At 41.0% G+C, this 12,925-nt stretch overlaps 1 protein-coding gene across 5 annotated transcripts in view; it reads right to left on the reverse strand.

The window, feature by feature from the left end:
* RAPGEF6 (Rap guanine nucleotide exchange factor 6) overlaps positions 1-12,925 on the reverse strand; it is a 99,687-nt gene that overhangs the window by 27,228 nt on the left and 59,534 nt on the right. For all 5 annotated transcript variants that reach the window (XM_026045292.1, XM_026045276.1, XM_026045284.1 and 2 more), the window contains 9 exons: positions 10,491-10,622; positions 7,270-7,453; positions 6,250-6,386; positions 5,144-5,302; positions 4,436-4,588; positions 3,762-3,926; positions 1,990-2,097; positions 1,403-1,606; positions 749-857 (listed from right to left, as the gene is read on the reverse strand). In XM_026045292.1, the coding sequence (XP_025901077.1) occupies positions 749-857; positions 1,403-1,606; positions 1,990-2,097; positions 3,762-3,926; positions 4,436-4,588; positions 5,144-5,302; positions 6,250-6,386; positions 7,270-7,453; positions 10,491-10,622 (1,351 nt within the window). The remainder of the gene's footprint in view (positions 1-748; positions 858-1,402; positions 1,607-1,989; positions 2,098-3,761; positions 3,927-4,435; positions 4,589-5,143; positions 5,303-6,249; positions 6,387-7,269; positions 7,454-10,490; positions 10,623-12,925) is intronic.

Genomic DNA, 12,925 nt, shown 5'->3' on the forward strand with positions numbered 1-12,925 from the left:
AAACAGCTCATCTTCACCTAGCAAAAAGCAGAAAATTGGAGCTAAATAAAGAAAAGTCAACAGGGAACAAGGGCAGGTAACTGGAAGAAGAGGCTAAATGCGTGRCCATCAGAAGGTCTCAGATACAGGCAGAAAGAAAGAATCTGTCTTGCAGACAGAGCCTTGTTCTTTCTGTAGCTATGGTTGTTTTCCTGCCTCAACAGGATTATGGAAAAAGAGCAGATGGTTTGACTGAGATTTTAAAGAGGTATTTATGTGTTTATATTCACATTGACAATTAAAAGCCAACATTTATACATCATACCACTTTTTATATCCCATTTTCTATTTCAGACCTAAAGGCAATTTCTCCTATCATTCTCACAGCCATTATAAAAAGTTCTACGCAAGCCAGATTTTACATTTTCGCTGTTTCTTGGCAAAAGATTTTGGCCCCCATCCCTTGGCTCCGTTTCAGCCCCATCGCAAGAGGGGACAGCAAAGCTGCCTGAACAGCCCTGGGAGGGTYTGTGGGGAGCAGGGCACTGTCTGTGCTGGCGTGGGGCCACCCCGYGTGTCCTCCTTGGCACGCACGGGTAGATCCAGCACAAGGAGGCTCCACTAGGGCACCTGGGTGCAATTTTTTCCTCCTAGAATAGTCGAAAGGAAGCTGGTATCCCTGGGCCACGGTTAGAAAGCCTGGGTACTTCTCTTCAACTTCATACACACAAAATCATATATATACATACATATAATAAAGTTCACTCACCAAAAATGTTTGTTTTGACAGTAATGGAGAGATGTGTATTGTTCCTTAGGATTTCCAGAGCTTTTGCAAATGTGATGTTCTCAAAATTCTGTCCATTTACTTCCATTATCTTTTAGAAGAAATAAAAATGGAACTATTAGGAGGACAACTATTTATGATAGACTTACAAATACTAATGTGATAGTACAGGCACAAGAAGGAACAYTTCCAGAAACTGGATCACCTTTATAAGACCTGCAGCATGAAAGCATTCCTTGCAAAATGAATGTTTTAATCACTTCTACGAAGTTATATAACCTTTAAGTACGTGAAGAACTGCATTTCTACCTGTCAATTTTTTTAGCCAAATTTATCACGTGATAGCTTGACATTCTTGCAATTAGGAAGTGCACCTTAAACAAAACTGGACTGCACCAGGAGCTGTAGAACTGACACTAGAATCAAAGGCCAGATCCTCAGCTGGTGTGAACTGTCACTGCCCCCAGCATCAGCAAACTGCGAGATGAGAGTCAGTGCCTCTACTAAGCAAATACACAGAACAGTTTAACAACTTCAACTAACTAAACCTCCTTCAAGAACGTTTCCTAAATTAACCAAAGCTTGTTAAGAATTTTTTTTTTATTAAAGTAAGAGTTCAATATATTTTCTTTTTACCTGATCACCACGCTTAAGTCCAGCTTCTGCTGCTTTACTGCCCGCTTCCACAGTCTCTACAAAGATACCAAAACCTTTATCACTTCCTCCGAGGAGGCTGAAGAAGAGTGGTGAGTCTCTGGAAGGTTTCTGCAGGGTAATTTGTCTCCATTTCGCTTTGGCAGCACAAGCAATATTCAGCAGTCTGAGATGTCCTTTCATCTTCTGTAACCCAGAAGACACACAAAATGAAKGTAATGTTCATTTTACTAGAAATGGAAAAACAGGCGAGAGGAAGAAAGGGGGATAGAAAAAGAACTTACGATCCCAAGTATTTTAATGTGTGTCTAAATTCTGTGATTCTGTAAATCCTACTAAATAAACCTTACCCCTTCCRCAGTAATACCAAGACACGTCAATGAGGGCCACATGTGCCACTTTACCTGGGCTTTGTATTCAAGTGTGTATTTAAAAACAAAYATAACCATGTAAGAAGTCACCTGTAAATGGCTTTCTTAGACACTACAATATTTTATTTCCTKGTAACACACAAGTTATAAGTAAAAATGCCTGGCAGCACAAAGCCAGTTGGTCTTTTAGGGTCTCACCGTATTTTCTAAGTTTTTTTCAAATTCTTCCAGAAATCGGGTCATAGCAGGATCGCCTTCAAAGTCATTAAAATGGTTGTTCACCCACAGTAATACCACTCTGGTAACCTGTGAAAAAAGATTTATATAAAGATATCTGTGTTTCTTCTTCTTTATGTTTTAATCTATAAGTAAATAAGAATATAAGAATAGGACAAAATGTTTGCGATACATGAATCTGTTCAATGGGCAATAATCATCATTCTGTTCTTTTTCTAGATTAAGCCTTTCAAATTTAAYAGTCATTTATATCTGAAATAGACTTTTGGCTTTCACTGTAATTGCAGTTTAATAAATYACAAAAACACAATAGTAGCAACAAGAAATTGGTGGTATCACCTGGTGCCTCCAGGTACACAAATCTATCACCAATTATCCTTTCCTTCATGTCACTTAAATGCATCTTTTTTGAAGTGTCTCAAAGGTCTGAGGCATACAGACTTCAGGAAACTTCTAGGAAATATATTGTGATAATAAAAAATTATCTTGTAAGCCAGTTAAATTTTCTGGCTGCCTTCATACGTGCTGCAGAATTACTTTACCATTCATAATAGAGGCAGTCTGCCAGCTACTCTATCCATCCATGTTATACAAAAATGCTTATCTATGGCAGTTTCTCTCTTCTAAAAATAACTTCCAGTTTTATTTGCCAAGACAGATTTTTTTTTCCTTCCCCTTCTTCCCTGCATACAAAGTGCTGAACTTCAACTTGTTAAAAATATTACCCAATATACCACTAATTACCTGGGTGGAAATCAAGGTGTCTCATAGCTAAGCTGGTAAAAAAAACAGTGCTAAATAGCCAATTTGATGCAAAGATAGAAAATGCCTCCAAAGCACTTCAGTTCCTAGATTTCCCTACTGGTAAATTATTCATTTAAATCATCTAGAATTTAAGCAAAATGTTTTACCTGGAACTACACTGTCTTTTCTAACTTAAGAATACAAGAAATTAGAATATTAGAAAAAAGCAGTAGATGCTTAAGTAAGAGAATATTCTTAAATAAGAATAAGAGGAGCAGTAACTATAAGGTCCCAGACAATTTTCAGTGCATTAASTGTTACGACAGTCCACTGAGTTTCCTTCAGCTCAAAGCTAGGACATATAAAACTGCTGGCTAACAGTTTTACTGTCATATTTCTTACCAGTTTTTATGTGGGGGAAGTTCCAAACCATGGAAACTTCCCTTGTGTATGCATATATTCGCACAGAGCTGAACTTGGTCCTGCTTAAAGGAGGTTTTTTTTTTTTTTTTTAAATCAATTGCACCTGCCTCAAGCACAGTTTACTTCAGTTTGCGAGAAGAAGCCCAAATAAAGCGGGCTCAATGCAGTGAAAAGCCCCAGCTTTTCAAAAAAAGAAAATTATGCATGACCAACACCATGCTGCTGTGAGAACAAAGCCGAAATGCCCAAGAAGTCACAGCTACTTAATTCCCCTAACTTTCTGGCAAAAAAAAAGGAGTTCAGAGAAAGACATTTGCATTTCAAAACTAAATACCAAAACAAACAAACAAAAATTTTGACATAATTTTGAACATAATTTTGACATAATTTTGAACAATTCACTATATGCATACAACAACATGAAGGAACATTTCTTCGTACTACAGAAAAATACTGTGCTTTAAAATATATCAAAATAGCTGCAGTATAATTTTACTTTATATAAATATATATACACATACACACATTGTCACTACAAACTACTGATCTCTTAGTTTGCAACAAACCTTATCCCTGAGGCTGTCCACTTTGAACCACTCCAGCAGCTTATTCCCAACTTCTAAGGGGCTTGTTAGAAAAGTTCTGTATGTTAAGAGGAAATCCTCTATGTAGGTGGGATCCACAATGGAATGCTCTTCTATTAAATGCATGATGAGCCGCTCAGGAGTCGCCTTAAAAAATTAATGCAAGTAGTGATTGACATTTCCTACTACAGAATAAGAATTGCTAAAATACAAGCACTAAATCATGAACAGCATAGTCTCTTTTCAAGTTCCAGTTATGGTAAATTCAGAAAGAAAAACACTTTTAAGATTTTTAAGATTTTTAACTTTCTATCCCYTCTATGCCATATGTTGTACATGGGTAATACCTGGCTAGAAAAATTAAGTGTTCCGTAATTTTAATTAAATGGTTAAATTCCTTTTCAGATTAAGGAGGTGCATGAGGTGCTCCCTAAGCAAAACCTAAATACATGTGCTGAACAGATCCTGCTGTATTAAATGGATGATAAATCTTTATTTATATAGTAATATAAATTCCTTCCAATCAAATCTATTATGCTAAGACTGACAGAGCTGAACACGTGTTCCAGGCTCAGCCCAAAATTTTATTTAGCTTTTTAATTAACAAGTAAAGGCTTAATAGCTGAACGGAAAATTAAACAAAGAAAGAAAATCACCTTGATAACTATGTGCCCTTTCCTGGTGCCGCTGCGATCCAGCTCCCTGTGTTCCTTCACCATAACAATTTCTCCTTCCTCCTCCACTTTATGGGTGTTTTTTTCCACATGGTTCAGAATCCTCCAGTAGTCTTGCTGGGCTATACACACAAACTGACCCCCAGCAACACCGGATCATTAATGAATATACAGAGCATCAATACAGCCCCCCACCTCCTCTCTGGGAGGCTTCAACACCACCACAGTAGCAGCTGATACCAACCCCAGGCTCTTCTGGCCAGCTACCAAAGAGAACGTTATGAACACAAGACAAATGGAGCTATCACCGTTTTCTTGCACTATATGGGCTACATATATGGAAAAGAAAATATGCAAATAGAAAATATCAATTCCCACTGTTTAACTACTCTTACTGCACGTCATGCACGCTTACAGAGCGTCACTAGGGTTGACTATGAGCATATGCTCTGGCACAGAGCAGAAGTTCCTCTTTCTCAGGAACAGAGGGCTGAAATAAATCACAGCTACTAGAAGAGCGTGCAACTAATTCAGCACTAGTTCAGTGTCAGCAGATCCTCTTTCCCACCAAATACYTACTTCTTTTTTTCTGTTCCTACAATAAAGATCATGCCTTAAGATGACAGTATCCTGATTTCTTTTATTAGAGGTTTAAAAATCGGAAATACTTGTATGAAACTGTAGTCTTACCTGACAATCATCAACTTTGGTTCTAACCACACCATTCATGTACTGCTTGTCCAGAGAGGGAGTAATCCCAAAACTATTGCCCATACAGAGGCTCTCGCTCTTCCCATCAGGATAGCTGATTTCCACTGTGCCATTTAAAATAACGTACCAAGAATCGAGCTAGAGGGAACGGAAACAAAGAGTGAGGTTCATTCAACAACTTTCCACGCTCTGCACATTTCAAGGCTCTTCTCTCAGAGAGGCTTATTCTCAGTCTCAGGTTTGTTGGCATCACAGTATATAAATATTTTGCAGTACCTACTTCATTAARGGGTGCAGAGCAAGGCAAGCAATAAAGATGACTGCAACAAGAACAAATTCAAATTCCCAGTACTWATTTGCAGGGAGTAATGCTGATAAATGGATTGTTTTGGAAGCAGTTGGATTAATCACTACGAAATATTTACTCTGTTTAGTGAGAGTGAAACTAGAAAGCCATWAAAAGAGGACAAGTGAACAGTCAACATCAGAGAAAAGATTAGAATCTTGCAATCAAAACAGAAGTTGTAGAAAAAATATTCACACCAAATGATCCTCACTCCCAACCACGCCACTCCTGAACAAGTCTCAGCTAAAAGATTCAAGTGCAGGAGTTAAAATGATGCCCCTGCCCTGTCCTTACACTCTTCCCCAGAGAACCSACCATCAGAGACAAGAGGCTGGGATACACATTCCTCTCACCACGGCCTTTGTTTTTTGCTGGTATTTGTTTTGGCTTGTTTATTAAACCAAAGGACAGAGAGGTATCTTGCAATAATCATTCACAGCAGCTAATACAGGAGCCTGAACAACTGCAACGTAACCTATGGAAGGCTACTTTATGTCTGTATTAAATCATACTGAAGTCTTGAAAAAAGTTAATAGGATTAGCAGAATCTTTCAAACGAATGGGATATAATTTGTGGATGCTGGATATGGATSAGGGTAAGAAAAGAAGATTTCTCTGATGTTCCAGGTGTGGGAGAGGTGCAGAGATGGGGAACAGCTTTTTCAGAGCCCCCCACAGCCAAGCGCCCCTGCCGACCTAGTGCCTGCGGTGCTCGAGTTACGTTGTGTGTGGTACTTACTTCTTGCCCATCTTCCAGTATGATGGCTCCTGCTTGCTCGACCACTTCAAATATCATCACAGAACAAAGTTCCCTTCTTACGGACATAGTCATGTTTGCGAAGGCAGGGAGCTGATGCATGAATTCCAGTAATTGCTCTGTCGGACAAAAGAAACACAGATATGAAGCCTGCAAGGCCCAGGGCTTCCTCACGCCCTTTACCCTGACAATTTGATTAAACACACATACAATTTAATGTACCTCAACAGGTATATTAAACTTCATAGCTAAATTCACGGAAGGAATTGCTCAGCTGCTATTACTACCTGTGGCTAAAGAAGCCCAGGAGGCACCTTATCACCAGCGATGGGAGCTCAGCTCTGCCGTCCTGATCGTGCTGGCATTGGCTATTACTGCAGCAATTTAGCTAACTGGAAAAGCACTTCCACTTCAAACATTTGGGAGAATTAAAAATATCTTTACTATATGGTTAATTATAAGCTTGTTAATAGCATGAAATGATTTTCCAACGTTTAGAGAAGTAATCAGAGGGGAAAAAGTRCAGCATAGCCAAAATCTAGCGTTAAGCTAATAGCACTTTCTGGTTGGACTTTGCGGCAATTTTTTCATATTAAATTTTTTGCAGTTGAAAATTAAGCATGCCTGAACTGCCGTATTAATATGTTCCCTTTGGTACTACGTACCAAATTCAACAGTTCCAGGCAGTCAGAATTACCTTGGTACTAATTCCATCCTTTTCTCAAGGGGCAGGATCACTGCAATACTTAATATCTTAAAGATATCTCAATATCGCAAACGCTGCTTATTTAAAAACTATTAGTTTCTCCATACAAAACTTCTCTCAGGTATTAGAAGAAAAGCATTCAATTAACAGTATCATTAGAGCAAAATGTCCTGTAGAAGCAATCACTTATAATTACGAGGACATACATTTATCACTATGAATTAAACAAATTTAGATAGACTTCTCTTCCTGGTACTTCCATATGTAGTTTTACATGGAGTTTTTCTTTTCCTCACCGATATCATCATCTGTTTTATCTGCAGGCTCTTTCTCAAGGCACTCTCGTACAACATCTCGCCCGAGAAGTGGGTCTGAAGTTCTGTCAATATCTTCATCTTCTTCTTCTTCTTCATCTTCAGAGTCTACAGGTGCTTCTGGAAGACCTGTTAAATCAACATCTCCCATCTCACTTTCTGTAGCCTATGGAGAAGACATCCATCAGACAAAGAGTTCAATGCCTCCACTTCCATGATTTACAGACTTATCTTAGATACTTATACTAAATTCTGTAGTTAAAGGAAAGCTAACATAAATACAGACTATTGGCATAAAATAACACCATGCTACATGAATTATAATCATCACTTCTGAAAAGAGAATTAGCGTATTAGACAATTTGTTCTCCATCTTTATTTATTTTTATACCTAATTCTCTTTTCCCTCTGGCTCCACTGAACTAGAAGCTTCATAATCCCATTAATATTGACAGTGTGACAACGAGGAAAAGTAACCAGAGTAAATAACTAAAATTAAAGGGACTTGCTCTTGCCTTCAATTTCAGTACTGTTCTATGCCAGAATTATAATCCACGTTACAGGTATGAGGGTTGAATAGAAACATTCAACAATAGAAGGACATGAAGGCTACTTTTTTTCCCCTGCTCTTGCCCAATTCTCTTTTATAAGGTTTAGTCTTGTGAATTCCCATAAGCAGTATTTTTTCAAAATTCAAGAGTCAATAATATTATTAACTAAAAAAAAAAAAAAAAATTAAAACACTAAATCATCCAGTTCAATAACTACTTTGGCTACCCAATGTCTGTAGAAATACTTCCATTGCCATCAATAGATGGCAATAGAGACATCACGCAGAGAGGAGGTGTTAAGGAAAGAGAAAGCAACGCTGGCCATGGAAAACAGTCACAGAAGAAACATGTAAAGTTTAAATGACTTAAATGCAGGAAAATAACTTTTCAAACTGATGGAAGGGAAAAAAAGTTTAGAATTACTTTCAATATTTCAGACTGTACAGAATATTTCATCAATCACTTATTTTTAATATAAGCCATCATGCAAATGATTTTTCTCTTTGGCTTACATTTTTGGGATTGGAGCAATAAGATGTGCCAGGGTGAAGTATAAGGCAGTTATGGAGATATGCAGAAAAACACATGACTTTTAAAGCAAAGGAAAAATAAAAACCTAGAGTATTTGCTCTTGCAAAACCAAGACAAATGCTTGGGATGTACAGAGAATAAACTAACGAGCCACTCTCCATGTCCACAGGCCTCACAAGAAAGGCCTGGGTTTGAAAACAGCCCAATAACGTGAGCAATGGTGAAATTTCCATCCCCGGATCACCACACAGCAACTTGCCTGTCCCCGGGGCAGTTCCGATGTGCTTCTGGCAACACGCGCTAAGCCTCCGTGCTTTACTTACTCGCACTATCCATTAATAAAGATTATTTATTTTTTATTCTGTTAAGGGTAATCCCTTCAACTAAACATCCAAAATATCCATTTTATTGAATAACAAAAACCCATAACGAGGTCAGACGAAACCATAACGAACAGCAGCAAATACAATGACTTTAATAGAAGATGACAAAGTACTAGATGTTAACACAGCAGTAATCCTTGCAACTGCATTTTTGCACTAAATTAATAGAAAACTATTCTATTTTTCTATACATGAACTCCCGCTGGCATTGGCATAAATTGTGAAGTTCTGCAAAAGTCTTTTTTTTTTTTCTCTTTTCTTTTTATTTTTTTTTAATGCAGTAATTTACATCATTTTATTAAGAATAAAAAGCACAAATGGAGACAGTAYCACTGCAATGAAACAGCGGTGCCCTGGACCAGGGCTCCATTGGGTACAAATAAATAACCACTGCAAACCTCCATCAGTGGTTGGATATTAAATAGTAAATAAAAAAAATCAGAAGAGTTCTTTCCCTCTTCTTAAGCTCAAAGTGTTTCAACTCAATCAGCAACTCGATGCAATTTATGGAGCGGGTATTTGCCTGCAATTTGGAGCAATCTGCCCRCAAGCTGGTAGCTGGTTTAGAGGACACAGTTACCTCATAGGAAACRCCGATTTTTCAGCGATTTAATCACAGCAGACTGTGCTGTCTCCCTATTCCCACACACTTCAAGCTGGTCTGCTAATGCAGCTCTCAATACTTTGACAGATTCAGCAGCATTTCTTTCTTTCAGCAGCCAGGAAAACATTGGTTTTTACATAAAACCTTGGACCTTCCAGCTTGTCTTCATTTTAATAATTATCCATTAAATCTGAGAGAGAAGGCTCCATTGATTTAACAAGGGTTTCCTTCCAAGGAGGGTAACAATATACAGGGTTAAATCCTTTCACATTACATCACTTCACTGGCTTATGCAGCTCACATTAACAGTTCTGGAATTAAGCCCAACTGCAAATTGTGCTTGGAGAGTCTCAGCAGCACACGATCAGCACYGCATTTTAGTCAAGGACTTTTCCAGCATTTCTTCGTCAAAACAGCCACGATTCCCGGTCGCTTCCGCAGCCTGAGTCCCGCTCCAGTTCCCACCCCGGCAGCCCCAAGCGAAGGCAGCTGCATTCAGGCACTGGCTTCTCCAGAGCAGYGATTTTACACCACCATTTCCCTCTGTATCTTGCACAGGATGATCAGTCAACCTCCCCTTTTCCTCCTTTTCAAGGACACAAGATCACAGGAAACCAGCACTTTCCTGCCGCGGGCCGGGCACGGATGAAGCAGCCGCTTCCACGAAAACCGCTGGCAAGATGGGAGCGACGTCCAGCTTCCCAGCCAGCGCTGCAGCCCTCCCCGACCCACTAATCTGCACCTGCTCTCAGGACACACACAAGGATCTTTAGGAAGGGGCACTCCCTGATGCATATTTTATAAATGATCCATTTCAGTATCAAAACCTTAACTGCAATCGGAATTATCRCTGGGCAATGAGGTTGTTGCCAGCACAGAGCATCTACTATTAAAGCGAGAAATGAAAGATGGCCAAAAAAAGAAAAAGAGAAGAACATCAAGCTGAGCACTGGTAAAACTAAACAGGTAAAAAAAATAAATGCAAATTTGTCAATCCACAAGAGAACAGCAGCTGAGAAAGAAACGTATCATGATAATTGCCAAGGAAAAACAAGTCTTCATGATGCATGGTATGGCACCGAGTATCCTAGAAATAAATTCCTTGTGTTTAGAAGCCTGAGGCTGAACCTTTACCTGATAAATGTCGGAGAGGCTGCTGCTCCCCGAGTCGCTGGCGATGCTGCAGCCCGACTGGCTCGACGGGACATGGGTGACCTGCGGGTGCGGGTTGTCCGTAAGGTGCATCTTGGTAAGATCCGCCGGCAGCTGCAAGCGGAATGGAGTGGGGGAAAGAGGGGGAACATAAGCATCACACATAAAAAAGTGCAAGTCAGTAGCACGCTTTTAAAGAATCAGAATCACATGAAATACTAGAGAATAACCAGGGCTCTAAATTCAGGCCTTGGTTCATTTATTTTCTGTCATGCGTATTTCCAGAACTGTTTAAATTTACATTTTACTGAACAGAAAAAGAAAACATACTAATTTTACATGATTTTTTCTTTAAAAGGTGTTGGGACACAAGAGAAAAAGAAAATCCCAAGTCACTTTGACTCGCCAGGCGATGGGCAAGATGAGAAGCAGGCTTGTTCCGTTGCAGAACAAAAACACTCCGAACAAACATGCCCACCACTAGGTCAAATATTCAGTCCTAGTAAGTAAAAGCCAGCAAACRTGAATAGCCCAAGGTGAATTTTGCAAATATGAGCTTGCAAGAAGGAGGCACCGGTGCTTGGAATGGCACCTGTGATGTCCATTATTCAACTAGACACAAGTGCCGAGGACGCAGTCACCTRCTCTGTGAGATCGCAGCTGGTGTCGGGAGCGCCCCCGACATCCAATATTTGTGTTTCCAAGACAGTGTTGGGAGCCCACRGGCTGCTGCAGCCCCTCAAGTCCTACTTCCATATCTTTATGTCCAATAAGGGGCTCCACAATAGTCAAATCCAACGGCTCCCAGAGTCCCAAGCAGGGCAAGGCTCCACACCCGCTTCCAGCTGGGAGTTGGCATCTTGCTCTTCACCAATGCTTGRAAAGGCAGGAATTGTTTTTAACTGAAAACTAGCAGATTGCTGAAGTGTGGCCCAACTCCCACCACCTCCACCTGAACAGCGGCTATAAAACCATGAACTCGCTCCATGCRCAGAGGAAATACCGTGCTTTGAAGRCTATGTTCCAGCATGGGAAAGTTGCACCGAGCAGGATCCATTTCCCACGCTGGAGACGGGTGTGAAGGTCCCRGTGCAGAGCTGGTGGGACCGGCACCGGCCAAGCAGCTCGGGCTCTGCAATACGTGATGTAAAAGACACTTAATAGGGGTTATGTGCAGGGAACCGGCGCGATCTCGCTCTCCATTTGAGCGAGATAAAAGCTCTAGTTGAGACAAGTGACCTTTAGAGCGCTGCTTGCCGCGCTACTCAGTGTGCCCAAATAAATCACAGCTTCCGGCTCCCGGTGGCGTTTTTATTACCCATAGTGATAGTTCTCCTCCCTTCAGCGCTCGCTAAGCAGCGATCCACAGACAGGGCGTTTTTGGAGCAACACGGCAGCGGACGCAGGAATGACTTGCTGGATGCGCTAATGAGGCTGCTGAAAAATTGTCCAAACTACCAGCAAAAAGCAGTGCCTCCTTAGCACACTAGGCCTTTTTGTGACAGAAGCTTAGAAATCCTGAAACTTAATATCTTGGAAAAGCACCTGTTAAAGAWGCAGGTTCAAAACAGGAGTGCTCACCTGTGTGCCCACACTGCAAACTCAGGATGGAGACATYAGCACCTGCTCGTGTTGTGACTAGTTAGGTGCCTTGGGAGTCACAGGCACCCAAACTCTGAATATCCATGAAACCCTGGTACGGCGTCCCACAAAAACAGACTATCCGCATATTGCTTCAAGGAATAACAACACTGATTTTCAGAACAAGTCACAGTCTGGAATAAGAGTATGATTGCATCTGATTTCCCGAAATACCCAGCCCTCGATTTGTTCATGCACACGTGCTCACAAGCTTGTTGGTGACCTTTTCTATGGAACAGAACCCCCTACAAACACCAGATTGTGGTTCAGAGCTGTACGTGAGAGAGAGGCAAGGAACGAGCCGCCACGGTCTGCACCCCTCCATCTGCCTGCCCTGGCTCCGGGGCCACCGATTCCCCTCCGAAAAGCGTCTCCCCGGAGCCTGTCCCAATGGGAAGGTCGCTGTGCTCTGCCACGCGGTGCTCAAAGTGACAGCAGCCTGGCCTGCCTTGCAGGGACCATATGCACCCGAGCGGGYGCACGCGGACAGGAGACCGGCTCCGAGCAATGGGGAAGAAAGTTGGCACGTGCAAAACACCACTCATGGATACCTGAGGTGAAGATGCCCCAAGGGCCTGCCCTTTGCCAGCAGCTTCATGCAGGCAGTAGGCGAGCACCAAAGCAACGGGCAGCAGCACTCCCTGGGAGCAAAAGTTTTTATGACTAACCAAGAAATGGTTAAACAGGAAAAAGTTATCAAAGGATAAGAGAAAGCTGAGTTACGTGGCATAAATGGAGCTCTAAATGCAAACCAATTGCAGTCTAACAGCAAATAA

The sequence above is a fragment of the Nothoprocta perdicaria genome, unplaced genomic scaffold (genome assembly GCF_003342845.1).
Source record: "Nothoprocta perdicaria isolate Ctin4 unplaced genomic scaffold, notPer1 scaffold_107, whole genome shotgun sequence".
In the NCBI taxonomy this organism is placed as follows: Eukaryota; Metazoa; Chordata; class Aves; order Tinamiformes; family Tinamidae; genus Nothoprocta; species Nothoprocta perdicaria.